Source organism: Cydia fagiglandana, chromosome Z (genome assembly GCF_963556715.1).
Source record: "Cydia fagiglandana chromosome Z, ilCydFagi1.1, whole genome shotgun sequence".
In the NCBI taxonomy this organism is placed as follows: domain Eukaryota; kingdom Metazoa; phylum Arthropoda; class Insecta; order Lepidoptera; family Tortricidae; genus Cydia; species Cydia fagiglandana.
In genome coordinates this window covers 28,323,199-28,346,561 of record NC_085959.1, presented here as the reverse complement: position 1 = coordinate 28,346,561, position 23,363 = coordinate 28,323,199, and the positions used below count along the sequence as shown (strand labels likewise).

Genomic DNA, 23,363 nt, shown 5'->3' with positions numbered 1-23,363 from the left:
CATTTGTAATGGATTAAAATTTTCAACCCCCTTTTAACCCTGTTAGGGGATGAATTTTACAAAACGCTGAAATTACTTTTCCTGTCTTCTAATAATATCCCTAAATACAAAGATTCAAGTCCATCACTCGGAAATTTTTTTGATATCCATACAATTTTTCAACCCCTTTTTCACCACCTCAGGGGATGAATTTTCAAAAACGCTGAAATTAGTTTTCTTGTATTTTAATAATATATCTTTTTACGAAGTTTCAAATTCCTAGCTTAAAAGAAAACTTTAACCCCATACTAACTTTCATCCCCTTTTTAACCCCCTTAGGGGTTGAATTTCTCAAAATCGCTTCTTATCTCTTATACACTTTATAAATGCAATCTGGTGTGCAAATTTCAACTTTCTGGCTTTTGTAGTTTCGGCTCTGCGTTGATGAATCAGTCAGTCAGTCAGTCAGTCAGTCAGTCAGTCAGGACACTTGCATTTATATATATAGATAGATAGATAATACATAATGTACCTAATATGCCGTAAGTATTGTATCTGTCGTTGTCAAGCGTAGTTATCTCTAAATTAATGCGACACGAAGTAAACTGATAAGTAAGTTTTCCTCTATTTCAAATTTAGCTAAAGTAAATAAAGCGCCGAGCGCAGTAAATGTAGGTAGTAGAAAATATCAATTTATTAAACGACCCACATTGTTTTGAATTGATAAACCCTATAACTACTGCTTTTCTTTTTTCCCTTTCAGATTTAAAATAATTTAGGTACGCGGTGTAATTATCATAGTATTCAAAATTTTCGGTCCGATTTCCATGTAGGATCTAGACAGGCGGGCAGCATATATATATATAGATACGTCCGTCACAGTTGCTTCTCATCTACCTTTACATTGCGATGGTAGTATACCAATCATAACACCAGTACGGTTACCATCAGTTTGTCACTGACATAAACGCCGTCGAGAACGTAATTTACTGTCTATACATCCCGTTTGCACTAATATGCGAGTGCGAGCGAGATGTATAGAAAGTAAATTACGTTCTCGACGGCGTTTATGTCAGTGACAAACTGATGGTAACCGTACAGTAATTGGGGCAGACAGTCGTGCATAAAATAGTTCCTTACGCCTTGATCGTGCTGCCTTCTCGTGGAGAAAGTATTGCTCGTGGCTCACTGACGTTCAGTTCAGGGGTGTGATTTACACAACTTACCGAGGTAAAGTTCAGGGTAACCAATACAAGTGCGTACGCCGGTTTCCCATATTTGTTTTAGATCGCACGGTTACAAGTATTCCGGTGTATGCCTCACCTGTGCTCCAATAGAAATTACAATACGCAGCCAGTTCACCGCTCTGCTAGATGTAATGTATCTACGTACAATTTAGACAGACGGTGCCTACGAACTTTGAACTCCGTTGATCTACAACTACATGTACAAGCCTTCCCTGTGAATTGAAATTCCTTTTATTCTTAACCATAAGAGGTGCGTGGTAAGTAGCTACCTACCTACCTACAATCCTACATAGTTGTTTCTAGTATGTACTTAAATTGGTAAATATTAAAATATTATTAGGTACATAAGCAAAATAGGGGAAATAAAATATTAAATTATCAATACAACAATTAGGTTCGAGTCGATATAAAAACACTGGCGCATCATCTGACTGAAGCTGACCCTACGTAAGTGTAAAGCGTAAGCAGAGATGAAACCCTTCTAGTTTTTCGAAGAATACTAAATATGTATGACTAAATATTGGCGGGTGTTTGAAACCCGGAAATTAGCTATTTTTAACATTTTGCAGTGCCAGATTTTTTTTCTGCGAAGTTTGCCGTATATGGCAGTTTAAATAAGGAGACGTGCGAGTATTTATTAATTAGGTACCTTATTCGTCTTCTTTTACCTTTTAAACATATGAACTCCTATTAATTCCGCATGCTATATGATGCGGTAATCATTATAAAATGTTATGTGAGAAATGATGCCACATAATTTATTAACAAATGGAGTGAAAGTGGTGGCAGTAACTGTTGTAAGTAGGTACCTATATTTTAACTGCAACTATGGGAAAAACGAATAAAGCGTCTCCATCACAACAACCACATCATTACGCTGTGCGGGCGCTGCCCCTTCCGCGCCCCGCGGACCGCGCCCCCTCACTCTTTGGCAAGCACAACCACAACGCAATGACGAATGACGTTTTTAACCATCAGTCAGTAGGTTCGGAGCGAATTCGACTTTGTTTTAATGATAACTCGTGACATGGTTGCGAAGTATATGCTATAAGTACGTAGGAAGTGTAGAAGTCTACTGTAGTATGTGAGTAGGTAATACTGCAGCCATATGTTTTCTGAAAAAGTTGAGACATACATCTGCACTGCACACTAACTATTAGTACAGTAATTATTCGAAAATATCTAAATTCGCGGTGGGTGTAAAATGTCTCAATTTCGTTACAATTATATTCAGATATATTCATATGTATATGTACTATATGAGTGAATTGCACAAACATTGTACGTAATTAAGCGCAGTTAAGAAGCTGTGATTAGTCTTAATTGATTCATTTGTGTTACGAAAATTAACTATGTAGGTACATTGTATTGTATTTATTGTAGGTACTTAATTCGTACACATAAGTCTATATTAGCATTCGCTAACACACTTTCATGCATCTAACTTAACTAAATAGAAATGGTTTAACTGTGGTAACACAATGGAATCAATATTATATGTGTTATTATTGTCTACTAAAATTTTGGATGGAGGCAAGCGTACGACCATCATATCCGTACAGAGTGACACACACAAGCCTACGTCACAATAACATTGTCACTTTGTATAGCGTTATTGCATATTATGTATTATAATAATAATAGTGTTGTCGCATGATGACGTAGGCTTGTGTCAGTCACGTGGTCGGAAGAGAGTACCAGGCGGAGTATATTATTATGCCATGTATAATATAATAGTTACCATTTATCGCGTTTTGCCTCTCTTTCTGACAGCCATATTCGATAGAAAGAGAGGCAAACAGCGATTACGCCGATTACATCAACGAGTGAAAACAGTAGGCTAGGGATTTAGCTATTAGAGTTAGACCAAGAAAAGTCTAAGTTGCGTAGTAGGTATACAATATACATACACAAGACAATTTTACATAGACCAACCTAGTCCCATTTGGTCCCGTCCCACAAGCGTCCCACCCCACTTTGAGTAAGCTCAACAAGGCTGGCTGGCAAGGTGGTAACTGGCACCTAAACCAAAAAAAGTATGCTAGGATTTTGATAGCAAGAGTTATTTTAAACATAAAACTTATATAATTATTGTGTATAAATAACACTTGCACAACCTGTGCAAGTTGTTATTTATCACAATCGTTGCAGCTATCTTGGTCTATCTTCTGTTGCATTCTGTGGATACGAGTGTTCCACTCTCCTCTCTTGATAAAATAAATGGTCAGGTGACAGATTGCAATCTGTATACCGCTAAATTGAACGTCGCAACTTGTGGTGATTTTTCAACTTTTACCCACACATACTTATTTACTTTACTCTTTGGTTTACCCCGTTCAAATAAACTTGATCAAGCAAGGCCCAGTTTTATAAAGTTACAAACGCAGCAAATTAGAAAAATGTAGGCGCGAAAGGATATTTAGTGTAGTAAACGAAGCAAGTTGTTGTATGGAGACCCGCATTAATTTCTCAGTCGATGAAATTTTGGTTGGTTATTGTATAGTATGAGCCGAAACTAACATATAAATACTTATCCAAAAAAAACCACTCCTAAGTTAGGTATTTATACGTAAAAATACAAATCTGTTTATATATTGAACCGAGTAATGCCTCCGTCCAAAATTATTTTACCAAATAAGTTATTTGTATCAGTATGTGATACTAGAAAAAAATCTAAAACTTTTGTCAAACATGAGAATATTTTTTTTACGATAATTCCTTTTTTGGCGCTCATTTTCATCGGAAAATTGCTCTGCCATTTTTTCCTTCTTATATGATCTTAGAATATAATTTGGCGTAGTGGGTAAGAAAATCCAAAAAAAATGCATACCCAAGTTTATGTATTTTAGAATTATAAAAAACTGAGAGTGGAAAATTTCTCAGCCTGATTTCTTTTTAAATATATACTAAGTAGTCACGTACATACTTAAATCCAAAATATCCAAAAGAACTTCATCCCTTGTACACCCCGCTCCCTATACACTGTTCCCGATATGTTTAGTTTTGAATACACTCGTTATTTTTTGGATGTTTTTATAGTTGAATGGAAAGAAAACTGTGAACATAATTCAATAAATAAAATGGATAGAGAAATTTTCCACAGCGAGTAAAAAGGCAATTTCTGAAAAAAGTATAGTTACATGGTAAATTTTTTAGATTTTCAATTTGTATGTATAAATCGGCAATAAAATGGCATTCCAGTGAAAAATTAGACTGAGCAATTTTCCGGTCCAAGCCACGCCAAAAAATTATATTTTGTTAATATTGGTATTTCTGCGGGGATTTTTTTTTTTGATATTTCATATATTGTTGCAATACGTTACATGAACATGTCCGGAGAAGAAAGTTTAAACGGAGCAATTTTGCGTAAAAATATATTAACGATTTAAGACTTTAGGTATTTACTTAAATACTATTATTATTATTCTTTGGAAATTTATAAAATACTTTTTATTTATTGATACTTTATCATACTGTAAAGCTTTTTCTGGCTGAGGAATTACTGCGGGGACCACTACCTTTATTTACTACACTAATTGTCGCATAGAAAATTTGAATTTCGCGCATTTTTCTACTGACAAGATTTGCTTGACCATCTATATAAACTTCGATGTTCGATTCTATCCTTTGATTCTGCGAAAATCGACTCCACACTCGCGTTCGCGGCTTCGCCCGCGATTCACGCGCATAGTCTGGAGGGGGCTTATCTCTGTCAAACTGAAGACGAGGCAGTATGGTCTTTGGCCTTAGCCTGTCCAGAAGGAAGGACGAATAAAAAAAATCTACTTTTGTCAAATATACGTCAAAACGTCAAAATGGAAATTTTAGGAGAATCGATTATTCCTTTTTTTAATTGTAGTTAAAAGCAAACAAATACCAATTTTAATCAAGTTTATTTTATTATAATTAGTTTCTATCACTTTTAGCGGTTCTATATTATTACGTATTGCCGTCACGTCACAAAGTGCCGATCGGTAACGAGTTTAAAAGCAAGTTCAACAAGTTATTGTTATAGAAAAATGGAATTTATAGAGCTCATATCAATAAATAAATTGGACGGTGTTATTTTAAAATATCCCCACCAGGATAACGTTGATGGTACGGTGTGTATTACTGGACATCACCTCATTTTGAGTTCACGAAAAGAAGGCGTTCGCGAACTATGGGTAAGATGATACTCGTATCGTGTAAGTGCAAATTATACCAGTACAATATGCTGCTAAGCTGCAATAATAACTCTCATTACTATAGTAGGTAGCGGCCATTATTTTATTGACCATCATTATTATTTTTTAAATTCTTTATTTACATAAAAGATAGACCAATAAAAGTCTGCAACGATTTTGATAGCACACGTCATAATTTCATATTAGTTTGATGTTTAAAATAACACTGCATGTGCTATCAAAATCATTGCAGGCTTTTCTTGGTGTATTATACACAGCGGTACTACTTAACACTAAAAAAACACCTAGAAAGGATGAAGCACCCCATAGAAATAATATATGTATATATTCATATTAGTGGTTATTGGGTCTTATAATTTCAACTATACCTTTAAAGGAGGGCAATCCCTACTAACATTATAAATGTGAAAGCAACTCTGTTGGCCTGTCTGTTACCTCTTCATGCTTACTATGCTGAGCCATTTTAGATAAAATCTCAATATTGACTCTTACTCGACTGGATTTTATTGGTTTTCTAGCTTCTTCATAGAAACATAGATAGCATCGAGAAGAAAGAAAACAAGCCAGTCAATGGCATCATGCAGGGTGGTTCCTTGTTCTTGAAGTGCAAAGACCTGCGGATATTCCAGCTTGACATCAGCTCCAGCGCAGAGTTGAACATGCTGGCCCAAACCCTGGAAAACCTCTCCGGACTACAAGATCCCAGCCTTTTCTATCCATTTTTTTATAGACATATGCACCCAATTATGGAAAATGGGCATACATTATATAGGTAAGCTATTTTTAATAACAACTTTTCTGCTACAAAATTAGTTTTTTTAAATAATCATAACAATTTATTGCATTAAGGTGGATGTCTGAGCTGATATCTAGAAGCTAAAGTAATGTACATGTGTGTACATTGGATTGGGAACAGTAGGATTTTTTTTTTAAATATTGGTTGTACCACATGCTACTACATGCTTGGTAGATATTCCATTAGGGAAAGGGCATATAACTATTTAAAAAATGCATATTTGCTGGTAACCTAATTTTAATAGCATAAATTCATTTTTATTAGAGTGGCATCAAATGTGGCAAGTTGATTTATTATTAACAGACAAAGTTTTAGAACTTAATATTTTTTTAATATTACTAGTAAGTATTTAAATTTATTATATATTTTTTCCAGTATAGAGGGTGAATTCACAAAAGTGTTAGCAACAGAGGAGTGGAGGATATCTCGAGTCAACCAAAACTACACTGTGTGCCCGGCGTACCCAAAGGCAGTGGTGGTCCCCAAGAGTGTAGATGATGATATGTTATTCCTGGCTGCATCATTCAGACAAGGAGGCCGATTTCCCGTACTCTCCTATAGGCACAACAATGGGGTAAGTTGAAATATGATTTTTTGTAACAAGCATTAATATTAGCCTAAGCGTTTCACTCAAGTTGTGTGGGAGGTAAAGTAAACCTTATTATGAATAAGTTTTACACTCTTAACACGCTTTTAAGTATTATAAGTACATAAGTTTGCGCAAAGTTTGTTTAAAACATTATAAATTGATTTTTATCCATGTATGGTTTAGGCACTCTAAGCTTTAGGTACTTATTTCTCTTTGGCCTATGTTGCTGGAGCAACAAAACGAATAAGCAATTCTTTTGCTTCTCTCTTCCAAATAACCAAAGATTAATGTTACATTTCTATAATGTGTGAGAAGTGGTTTAATAAATAACATCACACTATATTGGTATGTCACGTATGCAAAGGTGCTTTGCAGTAGTTTAAAACTGTATTAATTAAAATTATTTAGATAATAACGGATGATATCACGTGAATTATTTGTCGCTATTGGCGACATACTATATTAAAATATGTCATATGAAAGTTTAAATTTGACCACATATATTAATTTATTATTTCTATTCAAAGTCCTCTGGTGCTATGCTACACAACAATAAGGGATATTTATTTTCACAACACCAGGTCGGAAAGGCTTACTTTGCACTTTAAAAACTAATAGCAAAGTTGCATTTTATTCACATGTGAGGCAAAGTAATCAAATGCAAATATTGAATTGTTTTCTTATGTTAGCTGGTAGAATTGACTTTTAAATGATGATTTTGGATGATATATATTTAATAACATTTGTTTGGATTTGATTTGATTTTGTTTGATATTTTACATTTAACATTTGCTTTGGGTTGGTGTGGTGAAATTTTTTGTGTATCACTCGGGGGCAAATTTTGTTCAACCCTCGTGCTTTGAAACCCTCACAATGCTCAAGATTCCATCTTTCGAACCACTCGCTACGGTCGTGGTTCAATTTTGGTATCTTTCGCTTGCTCGGGTATCAATATTAGCACGAGCGGTTAAACAACAACTTTGCCCCCTTGTAATACAAATAACTTTTCATAATTTCAGATAGGCATTAGGCACACTGACAGCCCATTATTTATTTGCATGCAATTAGAATGTTGCATTGCAATGTGTATCTAAATTATGTATAAGCCTGATATAAGTACCATGAGAGCCGGCGATTATTTCATTATCTGGCAGACATTCAGATAACACTGCAATTGTTATGAGTCACTAACAATCTAGCCCAGATTTGGGTGTATTATAAATATTATAATACATCCAAATTATATTTATTTTAAGTGCATACATAATACAATATTACTTACACTGATGATATAAATGCGAACGTAATTATGTCCGTTGCACAAGTAGTATGCTGAACTGATTGTAATAAAACTTGGCACATAAAGCGCTGTGGATTATGAGTATTATTTTATTTTGTATTGAAATTAAACTAATGGGTCAGCCCATGAAAGCTTGCAATGCGAAATGAACTGGACAAGTTGACATCTGTTCCTGTGTTATAGCCAACTTATAATTATTCTTCTATACATATAAACATTTTGACGTACTCACAGAACCACCTTATGCACTAACGACCAGCCTAGCCGATATAATTTTTCAAAGTGCAAACTCCTACTAAACACTATCATTTCTCCATAAAATCTCGCAGTTTTAAAGAACTTGATCCATTAATTAATAAATACACATATATTGGATTACCTTGTTTAGACTTATCAGTACAGACTCTGTGTACATTAATATACCTTCTACATGTATTATTCTGTAAGGAGCAGAGGGGCAATTTCTACGGGTGTCATTCTGAATCCCTAACAACGTTTGTCCTTAAGTCACTTGCCCTAACTGGTTTGTCCTAATGAGCACATGCCCTAACGATCAATTGTCATAACGATTATCTTCCATAATGTAAGGTTCTGAAAAATGGTTAGGTTTTAGAACTTGCTGCCACAAAATTGGGTTAGGTTAGGGTTGGAACTGCGACCCTTGCAAAAAGAAAATATTCTAATTAACATTAGGATAAGTAATCAATATTTAGGGAACCAAAATTAGGGTTTTTAGTGTTAGGACAACTGATCATTATGACAAACAATATTAGGGAATGCAAAGATAGGTGAAAAGACTTGAGATATAGATCCATTTCTACTGGGCGGAAATTTCAACTAATCGAAATATCATTCATGTTTATTGTTTTACATTATTAATTCTTTAAAATTATTGTTTTACATTGGTAACATACAAGTCTTTAATCAATGTGTGTTACCAGTGATGACTTACGGCTCCGAAACGTGGTCTTTCACTATCGGCCTCATCTCAAAACTCAAAGTCGCTCAACGAGCTATGGAGAGGGCTATGCTCGGAGTTTCTCTACGTGATCGAATCAGAAATGAGGAGATCCGTAGACGAACTAAAGTCACCGACATAGCCCACCGGATTAGCAAGCTTAAGTGGCAATGGGCAGGCCACATTGCACGCAGAGAAGATGGCCGATGGGGTCGAAAAGTGCTCGAGTGGAGACCACGGACTAGCAAGCGTAGGACGTCCACCCACAAGATGGACAGACGATCTTGTTAAGGTCGCCGGAAGACGCTGGATGCGGGTCGCTTCCAACCGGCACGTATGGAGGTCCAAGGGGGAGGCCTATGTTCAGCAGTGGACGTCTTATGGCTGAGATGATGATGATGATGATTGTTTTACATTATTAACTAGAGTCACACACAACACATCTTTTTCGCTATCTGGACATATATGGCACTGTAGATAATAATGTAAAACATGGAGGTTATTTCGTTTAGTTGTAATTTCCGCGCAGTAGAACTCGGACTTAACCGTTAACACAGGGTTAAATTGTTACTGGAAACTCCGGGCTTAACCAGTTAACCGCGAGTTAGTAGTTAACCCTGGACGGCGAAGGTGGCCCTTAGCTTCTGGAAGTGTGGACTTGTGGAGGCTAAGCATGGCTTGTATATTTTTCAGGCAGTGTTGCTGCGGGCAGGACAGCCGCTGTACGGGCCGAAGCACCGGCGCTGCCGGCCCGACGAGGCCATCCTCAACGCAGTCGTGGGCCCGGGCATGAAGGGCATCATATACGATCTGAGGAGCAACAGCGCCATTTCACAGCAGCAGAGTAAAGGTCACAAATCACACAACGCAGTATAGCTAATACTATTAGGGATACAAGTACTAAAATAGCAGCAAAGATTCATTCAGTTCAATCCACAGTTTACACTGATAATTTCTATGACATGTGTTTGTAACTTAGAGCATTTAGTAACTGGAGACGCCTTTGCTGTCATTTTCTGTACAAAATAGTCTGCCGATTTTTACGGGGAAAAGGCACGTCAAATGTATGGCTATTAATGTATGGTACGAAGCGTACAAATAGCCATGTCAGATAAACAATTGTGCAAATATTCGGAAGAGGGGTAAACTCTTAAAAGCGACTCTGGTTATCAAATGCTTTAAGGTTTGTAATGATAGCATCTGTTCAGGCGGCGGCACGGAGAGCAACTCCAACTACTCCCAGTGGAAGATCTACAACCGGTCGATGGACGACGTCGACAATCAGCAACAACTCCTCGATAGTTACGCCAAACTTATTGAAGGTTGGTGAATAAAATCAGGCGTTACTTTGCGGAAATCCATATTAATTATTATTATTATTAGCCCATATTGTCCCACTGTTGGACAAATATTAATTAAAACCAAAACTCCATAACTACTGAACGGATTTTCATGCGGATTTCACTTATCAATAGAGTGACTAATGAGGAAGGTTTAGGTATATCTGTTATCCCCTGCAAATCCGGGGCGGGTCGCTAGTTTGGTATAAAACTCAACAATCAACATGTGTCACCATCACTATTAATGAATAGTTATTTACGATACAAGTGCGGAAAAGAGGAAATTCGAAACGAGTGGCGATAAATTAAAACACGACCGAAGGGAGTGTTTTAAATCGACACAAGTTGCGAATTACCTATTCGCACGTGTATCGTAAAACGTTTTACAGTACATATGGTCCTTTAAACTTTTGACATCGCACGAAAAAAGCTATTTTACGCACTAGTGCGGAGAAATAGGACCATATGTACTGTAAATGTAATTTTATATTGTATTCCGAAGGATGGTGTTTACCTGTAGGTAATGATTGTTGATCGTTTGTCAGCCTGCAACGACCGCGAGATATCGAGCGACAAGTGGATATCGCGGCTGGAGTCGTGCGGCTGGCCGGAGAGCGTCCGCAACGCGCTGCACACCGCCTGCATCATCGCGCAGCACATACACCAGGTTGTATTCACTTAGGCCGCCTTTACACTTAGGCGGAGGTGAGAGACCTACGGGAATTAACCATTGGTTGTAATCCACGTGTCTTCTCCGCCCCGCTGGATTACAATCAATGCTATTGGTTGAATCCTACACGTCTCCATCTTCGGTCATCCCCCCTCAGTAGAAAGGTAGCCTTACTACTGTAACAATAACAAGTTTCTGACTATAATTGAATTTTTATAAACATTTATTGCCCCAAAGTATCGGACTTGTCAAAACGATTCATACCAGCCCGATCTCGATGGGTCTACTTGTAGCCACAGAAAAGTTCTACTATCCTTCCGACTCCATTATCAGATCATATTATATTGTGATCTGTATTAAACGGGGTCCCTTTGTTTCCCATAAAGTTTTAAGTTATAATGTATTGTTTGTCATATTATCGTTAGTCATAAAACTGAAACCGTTAACTTTTCTGGATTTTCGTAAGGTTATCCTTTAGATAAGTTAAGTTTGTTTTATGGCAATCCTGAAAAGTTACGCGTTTCTGAGAAATACCAATTATGACTAATGAAAATTCGGACTAACAATACATATTTGGGAAACAATAGAGACCCGTATTAAACATACAAAGTTTTTAATCAATACTACTATTAAAATCAGGTTAAAATAGTCGAAGGAGGTAAAAATAAACAAAGATTAATGATTTACCTGAATATCCGTGAGGTATGCCAGCCTTATCATAGCAAAAGGCCTCGCTTGCTCGGCCGTCAGGCGGCGCTTTCCTATTCCCTTTGTAGTAATGTAATGTGTTGGTGTGTTCAGAAGGCAGAGCCGGTGCTGGTGCACGGCACGCGCGGCGAGGACGCGACGCTGCTAGTGTGCTCACTAGTGCAGATTATACTTAACCCCGACTGCAGGACTATACGCGGGTACGTGTTTTACCAGGGACTAACCCCCTTATTCATAAACGTCTACAAAAGTTGACAAGCCGATAATAATCGTTTGTCCCTTTCCATCATACAAATACGTCGGAAAGGGACATAGACTAGGAATCCTCTAGACCGAGTTTAGAGCAATTATTTCATGAAACCGATGATACCAAAAATACGGGGGTGCGCGGGACGAGGTGAGCGAAGTCCCGTGCCGTGATTGGTCCATTCAAAGACACGGACATCACACAAAGACACTTTCGACTCGAACATGGAGTAAATTTACCGTATGCGTGGCAGAGGAGGTAGCGCGACTATGCTCAGTCTAGAGGATGTTTTGTCTGTGGAAAGGGACAAACGATTATTATAGGCTTGTCAACTTTGTAGACGTTTATGAATAAGAGGGTAAGTCATTACATAAACACCACGCCGCTCGCCTCATCATTGTTCATGTTGACCGAGCGAGCGTGAACCGTGAGCGAAGCATTTCTAAACCGATTCTAGTGAAATTATTGAATCAAACCAATTTGAGTAGGTTTGATATATATTATGGATATTTTTTGTCAATTCAATATTAATAATTGGCCAAGCACGAAGTCAAGACTACGGTGTTCAGAGCACCGTACGACACATCCCTAGGTGGTTTTAAGTTTGGATACTAATACTAATTTATCCCATAAGTACATTTTATTGACTAGGAAATAAGAAGGTAATGTCTGGGAGCTCTGGGACCTTGGAGTTTTGACTTTTATTAAAGTCCTCTGGGCTAGTATAGGTAATGTAGAAGTTACAAAGCTTCTACCTTAGATATATTTTTTTGAGATTAAAGATTTTATTTACCACCTTGTCGGGTTGATTGTATATCCATACCAAATAACAGCTTTCTAACACTAACAATCAACCTCATCTTGGAGGTGAAAAGAGGAAAAATCGTAAGTGCCATTTCGGCCAACCGAAATCAAAAACGTTTATATAATATAGGCCTAATACCGTTTATCTAAAACGTTTGGTGAAGGCACATTTCTAGTAACTAGAAACAAATTATTATGAATTTCTCTGTAATTTGTACAAACCATTTCGTAAACTGACATTCCGCTAAACTGTTGTTTTTACATCTTACTAGCATCCATAACATATTGAAGTATGATATTCTTCCACTTGTCTGAACATTTTCATTATTATTGATTGTTTTTTGTGAGAATGGCTTTTTCTGCCACGGCACTTTGCCAATTATTGATTCTTTCAAACACCAAAACTTACTTCTACACTCCATAACCAAAACAAAATAGTTGACAATTTTAATATACGTCAGAGTTGACAGGCAACTTCGAAAAAAAAATGAAAAACTAAATCCGTCAAAAATACTGGGTATACATACAACCTCATAATCTTTGATATAGTCGCAATTGTTGCATTTTAAACTTGTAGACTGGGCAGGCACGACTCAAAAAGGAATAATATTACAATTAAGTCTGTGATTCGGCATTTCTCGGTTTTTGACGTTAGGCTTGTTTCTGACTCAAAATATAATTAACGTAAAGTATTAATCAATTTGCTCATGTTTCATATATAAGTCACAGAAATAAGTACCTAATAATAAATGTCTAAGTTTTAGTACAAGTAGGGTAACTGCGTCAGGTTGCCGTCCAGTACCTGTTTCCGTCCACTTGGCGGAGTTGCTACAAAGAATTGCGTATAATTTGAATATAAACCTAACTTACCGGACAATTTTGGACTTATTGTACATCAGTTTTTAAAAGCAAAAATATTTTAGTTGAACTGGAATTCATGAGTACCAAATCTTAACTGACATTTTTGTCACTCAAACAAGTTTGATCAAGATCGGCTTACTTTATATTTTCCAAAAACTGTGAATTGTGAATTTTAATTTATTTTTCGTAACAGAACAGTATCTAGTTGCTGCTCTCACCGATCGGTTCAAAAATATACATACTTTATACAATAAATACATAAATGTAATGGTACTTAATGAAAAGGAATAGGTACTGTTTCGACGAATCAGATACTCTCAGTAAAATCTATAGGTAGATGACGCCATAGCTGTTAATAAATATTGAATGACTTTATTATCTCTATTCTATCGCTTTACTAACTCTATGTGCTCTAATGTGAAAAAAAAACACAACGACAGTGAAGAACGGAATTCTTGCTTGAACATGTCATGCTCGCTTAAAAGTCTTTGCTTACGGTGGCGTTGTTGATCGGGTCGCCACTTTCCCGAATGAAGGTTGAGGGAGGCGATGGCTGAGATACGCGTCATACTCGTGAACGGGTGCTGTTTGTGGAGACTGGTCTGTTAAGCTAACACGAGCTATTAGCTATATATACTATACTTAGTAACTTTTATTAATTAATTACAGTGAGACGCCTCATTCTGTTCTCGTATGTTTCTTTTCTTTTAATGAATGTATTAATTATACAGGATATTGACTCTTGGAGACCTTATACATCTCTAAGGATAACTTGATAAACTATATAATCTTATAGTTCTGACACCTAGAGACATTTACACCTCTAAATATTATAGATTTTTTTTGTGTGTGTTTTTTTATCTGTATTTTGTATGTAATTCGACATTAAGAGACCATATACATCTCTTAGTAATTGTAATACGTTAGATTGAATTGTTAGTTTTATTTTATAAAATTGTTGATGTTATTATTTTTGCTTTTATGTAAATTCAATGTTGACGTGTAAAAGTGCCCTTGTGGCCTATTTGCTGAATAAATGTTGATGTTTGATGCATAATTTAAATTTGAACTGATAAACTCCAATAATAAATATGATTCTTACTGAGCACACTGCGATAGTCCATTGGTTGGAAAGCCCGTTCGAAATTTAAACTTATTTGCTTTACAATAAGGTTGCATTTTGCAGATCTTTTACTCTCTCATACTTATAGTAGGCTATTCAGAAAAAAAATTAAATATCTCACAAAAGTAAGTAAGTAGAATTAAACTTTGTATCAAAGACATAAGTCATAAATTTCAATGTCAAAGTTTTAAGTAAGGATCTTTCTTACTAAATTACTTCTTAATATGAATGACCAGTGTAAGCATCAGTTAGCTAGCCCTAAGCAACCAAAGATCAGGCTGCAGTTTAAAAACTAATAAAGTTAGAGTTAACCTGATAATTTTCCCGCCGTCTCCATACTCGTTTTAGTTGGTTATTGACTGGTCAGCTGCCTGTTAGCTATAGTTTTCCCGAAAATCGCCAGGACAGAGGTGAAAATTTTTGTATGAAAACTTGCAACTTTAAATGCATTTTTATCGAAACTATTGCATTCTAAAATGAAGTCAAAATCAGTCCATCGACTCAATTTTTTGCAAGCTTTCTAATGGTACCTCACACGATTCTTACAATTGAAAATAAAATTCAGCCTACCCCTCTTAACCCCTAAATTTCCCCCTAAAATCAGAAATAAGCAGTTTCGATTTATTCACAGTGTTAGTGATGGTACTTGCCATAACTATTCCAAATTTCAGGTACCTACATCAAACGGTCTTTGAGAAAAACGCATTTAACCGATTTGCAAGACCGAAGTGATCCCATAAGAGCACCGTGAACAAAGTTTTGTACGGTGCTCTAAAAATGAATTTAAATGACAATGCAGGTGGTTAATTTTAGCGCGGTCAACAGCTCACAGAAAGTACTGATTGTAAATTGCTCTATGGCTATGAAAACTAAGTGCGCCCGTGTTTGGCGCTAAAACTTTAATTTAAAAATAGTTGAAGAAACGAATAGGTATTGGGTAGGTAGGTATTGGATGTATCGATAAAATACATACTTATTGGTAATTTTAAAATGGTATTAGGCTGCAATGTTCTTTTTAATTAACAGTGCAAAGTTTCCGTTGTGTCAATGTAATACGAAATATTAGCTTTATCCATTTATCTCAGTTTGACATCACGGTGACAAATCAAGTTTTGAATATAAGCTACTCAGCTGCCTAAACACATTGTATAGATATTATGGTGCCTTTGCTCCAAAATCGGAAGTAGGATCCTACATCCACAATGTCGGGCCGCGGGTGTACTTTGTAACAGGGCACCGCACCTGCTTCAGCAGTCACGAACACTACAGCAAACATGCCTACACATATCATCCGATAGATGACGGTGGTCCGATGTGGCTGAAATTATAGGAAGTGCCTCTCCTATATTGAATGCCGGATGGCGCCTATGAGAAAAACAGCTACTAAAGAGTCCGCGTTTCGCGTTTTCCATTAACACAGAAAAACTCGTACATCATACATTTCACTTCCATCCGATGTCTAATCGGACAATGTAAAAACGCTTTAACCCGAAGGCCACGAAATACATTGTGTCGTATAGTTTGCAGGCGCTAGTGGAGCGCGAGTGGCTGTCGGCGGGGCACCCGTTCGGCGAGCGGCACCGCTGCGGGCCGTACTCGAGCGCCCCCCGCGCCGCCCCCACCTTCCTGCTGCTGCTGGACTGCGTGCGCCAGTTCCTCGAGCAGTTCCCCTGCAGCTTCGAGTACCGCCAGTCCTTCCTCATCACGCTGTTCGAGCACTCGTACGCGAGTCAATTCGGTGAGTGGCCTACTGGAGATAACTGCACTAGACCGCGCGGTGAGCCGCCCACCTCGTTTCATAAAGACCAGTACCACTCAGTTAGGAACGAAGTGTTAACTAGTCGCGCTTCCCGTGTAAAGCGAGTGCTCGAGTAGGGAGCATTTTGCCGCTCATATTATCATGATTTTTTTTGTTTAATATAAGAACTAAATCACTTATTTTTTTATGGGATAGAATAAATCAAACACTGTTATAAAAAGTAAGTTTTGTTATAGCTTAATACTTAACAGTATAATAAAATAAGCAGTTTTGACTTATTTACAATATGAGTGGTGGTAATTGCTATAACTGTTCCAAATTTTAGGTATCTACGTCAAACGGTCTCTGAGTAAAACGCATTTAACTGATTTGCAAGACCGAAGTGATCCCATAAGTGTTCCGTGAACAAAGTTGTGTACGGAACACTAAAAATGAGTTGTTCACTTATTCCGCTTAATTAAAAGCGATACAGGGATTATTCATATTATTGTGGCGTTACAGGGACCTTCCTATGCGACAATGAGCAGCAGCGCGAGTACCGCGGCGTGAGCGAGCAGACGACCAGCGTCTGGTCGTGGATCAACCAACCGGACGAGCTTTCTACCTACATTAACCCGCTGTACGACCCCACGCCTTCCGTCATCTGGCCTTCCGTGGCGCCCATGAGCTTCGTCATATGGGAGGGTGAGCACTGTCCTAACCGTAATGTAGTAGCGCATCAACCGGACGAGCTCTCTACCTACATCAACCCGCTGTACGACCCCACGCCTTCCGTCATCTGGCCCTTCGTAGCGCCCATGAGCTTCGTCATATGAGAGGGTGAGCACTGTCCTAACCGTAATGTAGTAGCGGATCAACCGGACGAGCTCTCCGCCTGCATCAACCCTCTATACGACCCTGCGTCTTCCGTCATCTGGCCCTCCGTGGCACCCATGAGCTTCGTCATATGAGAGGGTGAGCATTGTCCTAACCGTAATGTAGTAGCGGATCAACCGGACGAGCTCTCCACCTACATCAACCCGCTATACGACCCTACGCCTTCCGACATCAGGCCCTCCGTGGCGCCCATGAGCTTCGTCATATGGGAGGGTGAGCACTGTCGTAACCGTAGTGTAGTAGCGGATCAACCGGCCGAGCTCTCCGCCTGCATCAACCCGCTTTACGACCCCACGCCTTCCGTCATCTGGCCCTCCGTGGCGCCCATGAGCTTCGTCATATGGGAGGGTGAGCACTGTCCTAACCGTAATGTAGTAGCGGATCAACCGGACGAGCTCTCCACCTACATCAACCCGCTGTACGACCCTACGCCTTCCGTCATCTGGCCCTCCGTGGCGCCCATGAGCTTCGTCATATGGGAGGGTGAGCATTGTCCTAACCGTAATGTAGTAGCGGATCAACCGGACGAGCTCTCCGCCTGCATCAACCCGCTATACGATACCAGCTAGGGCCAGAGCGTAGGGACGCCTTCTGTTATCTGGGCTTCGTCATATGGGAGGGTGAGCCCTGTCCTAACCGTAAGGTAGTAACAGATCAACCGGACGAGCGCTCCGTCTACAACCCGCTACAAAACCCCACGCCGTCCGTTATCTGGCTTTCCGTGGCGCCGGCGCATATGAACTTCGTCTTAAAGGAGGGTGTTACATGACTCACATGTAAACCGGCAGGAGCGTTATATCGATTTGTTTATGATAGGCCTCAATGATATATTTTGTCGTACAGAGCTGTACCTGCGCTGGTCGATCCCGCAGTCGACAGAGCAGCGCGAGGAGCAGTACGGCGCCATCCGCGCGCGCGAGCAGTCCCTGCGCGCGCGCGCGCACCAGCTCCGCCGCGAGCTGCTCGACCTCGCCGCGCAGTACTACGCGCCGCAGGACAAGCAGGAACTCCTGCTACACAACTAGCTAAAGCTTCAATTATTATTATGCTGTACAGATAAGTAGAGGTAACCTCCATATTACGCGTCGCAGGACAGGCGTGAACTGTGTACAAGCCTCAACAGAGAGCGAACCTTTGCCTTCATGGGCCCAAACATTCAATTAATACTGTGCCCATACATAGATGTAACTTTTATATTACTCGCCGCAGGACTAATTAGGGAGGAACAGCTTTATAAAATCGCAAGCCTTCACAGTTGTAGCTTTTTAACTCTGTCGGTTCGAGCTTTTAAAAGGCCCTAAATTGCGATCAGGGTATGAACGCTAGGGCCAAATAGAAAAGAGAACAGAGTTCCATAACATTTGTGTATTCCATTTGTGAGTTCCATAACATTTGTGTATTCCTAAAGAAAAAGATAAACCGACGTATAGTCTATACCGCGTTAGTAATTATTATTTAATTTATCGGTTCTTAAGTTTTGAGCGAGTGATGATTTCGTTTTACACATGAACTGACCTCACAGTTAGAACACCAATTGTTAGTTAGGTATACAGCATAACTATTAGTATTAGGAACATTGTGTAACGCTGTGTGTTACTTATTGATAAAATCAAAATTATAACTACAATTATAAAATGTATTACAAAGAGAAAGATACGAACTGCCAGCTAACTAATTAACGTAAGTACCTAAGTACGTAAGTTAATATAGCTATGAAGGGTCAATATATTTATCAAGTAGGTACATATACATTAGGCATTTTGTTTTCAATTGCTTTGTGTCTAGGTAAAGCGATCAATTGCTTTTATAAACAATATAATAAGTCATCTTACGCCGTCAATACACTTCGTGGTATATTATCGGGTTGCGGGAAAAATTTGGGAGTTGTCTTACAAAAACAATGAAATATTGCCTTGCCTTGGCTACCTTGCGGCCGTGCCTTTTAATTAGGTGGCTCCATGACACAACCGCAATGTCCGTAATGGTAAAATAACTTTACAGTACATATGGTCCTACTTTCTTGTACTAGTGCGGGAATGACCACTTTCCGTGCTTATGTCAAAAATTTAAAGGGCCATATGACGTAAAACGTTGTAGGATACACGTGCGAATAGGTAATTCGCAACTCGTGTCGTTTTAAAACCCTCCCTTCGATCGTGTTATAATTTATCGCCACTCGTTTCGAATTTCTTCTTTTCCGCACTTGTATCGTAAATAACTATTAAATAACAAGTACAAGTACTCTATAAAATACCTAGCTTTAAGACGGTTTTCCCTAGTCGCTGTTTTACTTTTTTACCTATTTACAAGATATTCGTCTCACATATAAAGAATCCCGAAATAATAATTTATGTTAATAAACTTGTAGAACTGACGCATCTAGTCGTACGACTACAATGCACACTGCAATACCCGTACAATGGTTTGTAAAATTGTTTCGAGCTAAATTTGCTCGTGTGTAGTCTATTAAAAAATATATAATTTATATTCAGTTTGACATCCGTTTAGTAGTATTTATAATAAGCGGTCATAAAACTACAAGTATATTATAAGTTAGGCCTAAATTATGTACCTATATGTCAACGTTAATATTTTCAAAATTGCAATACAAATCGTATTTACTAAACGCTTAAAACCTCGTCATCTATAATAAGTAATTTTAATTAATAAGGTTAATATCAATATAACATACAAGGTACAGTCAACTGTAAAAATGTGGGTATAACCAACTTATTCAAAAATATGTCCCATAGTTCTTAATTCGCTCACATAAGAGCTATTACAGTTTACTGTACAACGCCTTACATAACACTAATTTAAACTTTTACGATTATTAAACATTATTAAATTGCACAACGGGACTTAGTCGCGTATTTAAGTTTTAAAGCGCACCATAGCAGAAAGAGTTAAGGAACATATCGCAGCTGTCAAAAATCGTCAGGTGATCAAATCTGCCGTGGCTGAGCATTTGCTGGAGTCAGGACCAAACCACTGGATTGAGCTTCATAACCCTAAAATCCTTTCCACGGATCGCCATTTCTACAGTAGAAAAGTGCGGGAAGCCATTGAAATCAAAAAACGTTGCAATTTCAATCGGAACGAGGGTTTTAAGATCTCATCCACATGGAATCCAGTCATTAGTAAATGTAAGCGGAAACGAATATCGACAGTCGATAAAGCGAATATCGTTAGTGTTGTGTGTCGACAGAGTAACATCCCTAGGGCGCAAAACGTTCAAACTGATAAACAAGACCAAGTGCGGGTAGTTCGAAAAACTCGCGCGGCTAGAAGATGTTGATGTCAACTTGAGCCAGTCTTCTCCGAGACCACGGGCACAACGCCGTCCTCGAAACGTCGGAGGTAAAACTTAAATACGCGATTAAGTCCCGTTGTGCAATTTAATAACGCCTTACATATTATGGAACAGCTCATTTTGTTTGTAGGGAACATGTATATGATTCATCTTTCGTATGCTGTTCTCTTTTTTTTTCATTTACATGGTGATCATGACAAATAGAGGTGCACTGATCAGTGCCTGAGCATACTTAAGGTTAATATACACACGGAGTGTAAATTGAATACGAGCTTATTTTACAATAAATTATGAAAATTATACACAATATTTCAGCTATTTATGTTGTCGCACCTGTAACGCAAATTGTACTATAATATGTAGATTCATAATTACATGACATGATATTGTAATGACTTGTTATTAGGACGTTCACTTTTCGTGTTACCGTAACTAAATGGCCTGCTTGATGAAATTTCGACATAGTTACTACATGCCTAATACATATAATAATTTGTAATGGATTAAATATTTGCTCGTAATCCATTAACACTCGGTATAGCTCTCGCGTCGGATGATGGTCCCTAACACAGTTCCTTTTTTTATACAGGGTTGCCAAAAAATAAGTGCCTTCCCGTTGCCAGGGAGGTTTTGGGATGCTTTTACTATGGGACCAACCCCGAAATCGCGAAAAAAAAACATACATTTTGGCTAGTCCACGTTCTATTATGGGAGGGTAATTTTATTTTTCGCGATTTCGGGGTAGGTCCCATATTAAAAGTTGCACAGTATAATCCAAAACCTTTCTGGCAACGGGAATGCACTTATTTTAAATATTGTTTTGTTTTAATTAATGTATTAATAATAGTCATTTAATTGAAATTTAGCAAGTTAATTAATATCAATTAATAAAAGTACGGTAAATATACAAGTACGGTAAGACAACTGGAAGGAACTGTCATAGGGAGCATCATTCGACGCGAGAGGTATATTTAGTTAATAAGGTACCAAATATCAGCCCGCGTAAGAAATGAGGGCCATTCCAGTTTTAACTACTGAGTCTAGATTTATTTTCATTAATTTAACATAATGAGCGTTGCTACTTCCACCTTTATTATTGTATTTATATGTACATATACAGGGTGGAAAAATCGAGTGCCACATGGATGGCAACTACCTTAAATATTGTAAATAGCACATTTTGTGTAAAGGAGACTTTCCTTTGTTTATAAAAACAATAAATTCTGCATTTAAGGATTTATGAAAAATCGCTTGCCTCAGTCGGGACTCGAACCGGTCAAATGTGATAAAAAAAAACAAATTTAAAAGGTAATTGTTAGTTTTCATGGGCTTCCGTTATTCTGATTGTATTTGTTGTTTATATTGTATAGAGTAAAATGAACCTTATCAGTAAACCTTTCAATCTGCATCATAAAATACGGCGTTATTTTTTGTCACATTTGACCGGTTCGAGTCCCGACTGAGGCAAGCGATTTTTCATAAATCCTTAAATGCAGAATTTATTGTTTTTAAAAACAAAGGAAAGTCTCCTTTACACAAAATGTGCTATTTACAATATTTAAGGTAGTTGCCATCCATGTAGCACTCGATTTTTTCACACTGTATAGGTTTAGGATGACCATAGCCTCTGGACAAACCTTAAAAGTTTGTAGTGTTCACTCAGGAATTTATAACTAGAAGACAAAGTATCTCAACAACCAGAATAGTATCCACAAAGAAACAGGTACAGTTTAAACAAGCAGATACAAAGTTTACTGCTAAAAGGGCCCACTGATTAACAGTCTGCTGGACGGAATCGGCCTGTCAGTTAGAACTAGAAAATTTTGACAGTTCTGAACAACTGACAGACCGATACCGTCCGACTGTTAATCAGTGGGCCCCTTAAGAGTGCTAAGGAGCCAAACCGTTTTCGTGGCATGGTTAGCTTCACTAGCTTACCTTATTATCTATTGGTACTTACATAGTTGGTTAATTTTTTTTATTATTTCATAAATTAAAAATGGGTGCCTGAAATGTACAGTCAACAATATTATTAGCATAGCACCTTAGTATACAAACTTCCTTATACTTTACAGCTTGACTTTTATACCGTGTGTGGCCTGTAACATGAGCAAATAATTAAAACATAGATTGTACTCCTCATACGGTGACACTTTTGTTCTACAACTTTTAAAAATTATGAAGTATTTTAACTCTCTATTTTTCATACAAAATAAATATTATCTTCAATGGACGCCATCGCCACGCCATATCATTGTGATTGACGTTGCTTGTCACGCCTTAAACGTAATAAAATTCGCAATACATTGCGTCTTAGAATAAACTTTAGAGTGTATTAAAAATCAAACCACAAGTTATTTTTAAAAGTCGCTGAGAAAATATTGTTCAGTATGAGGAGTACAGTCTACAGTTTAATTTATTGCTCATATTACAAGCCACACCCGGTATAATGCCTTTGACCAGATGCTAAGGCCACCCTCTACACGGGCTAATATGACAAACACCAGTTGATTTTGATGAGTTCACCAACCTAAGAATTGTGATAAATAGTATGTTAGGTACTTAATTAAGAAAGTAATGTATGTAGTACTCTATAGTAGTTATAT

The 23,363-nt window shown here is 37.9% G+C and overlaps 1 protein-coding gene across 1 annotated transcript; it reads left to right on the top strand.

Annotated features, from left to right (window-relative positions):
- The first annotated feature begins 5,045 nt into the window (after positions 1 to 5,045).
- LOC134679290 (myotubularin-related protein 9) lies at positions 5,046 to 22,551 on the top strand. Its single transcript, XM_063538187.1, has 10 exons — positions 5,046 to 5,392; positions 5,932 to 6,185; positions 6,585 to 6,783; positions 9,750 to 9,906; positions 10,265 to 10,378; positions 10,942 to 11,063; positions 11,868 to 11,974; positions 16,330 to 16,547; positions 17,070 to 17,252; positions 18,288 to 22,551. Exons 1-10 carry the CDS (start codon positions 5,246 to 5,248, stop codon positions 18,467 to 18,469), a joined length of 1,683 nt encoding a protein of 560 aa, XP_063394257.1. The 5' UTR covers positions 5,046 to 5,245; the 3' UTR covers positions 18,470 to 22,551.
- Positions 22,552 to 23,363: the final 812 nt, after the last annotated feature.

Excerpts from the sequence above, each read along its gene's own strand:
- LOC134679290 (XM_063538187.1), top strand. The coding sequence starts at position 5,246 with ATGGAATTTATAGAGCTCATATCAATAAATAAATTGGACGGTGTTATT. Across the intron at positions 9,907-10,264 it reads TTCACAGCAGCAGAGTAAAG|GCGGCGGCACGGAGAGCAAC; the intron begins GTCACAAATCAC and ends GCATCTGTTCAG. Across the intron at positions 11,975-16,329 it reads GACTGCAGGACTATACGCGG|TTTGCAGGCGCTAGTGGAGC; the intron begins GTACGTGTTTTA and ends TGTGTCGTATAG.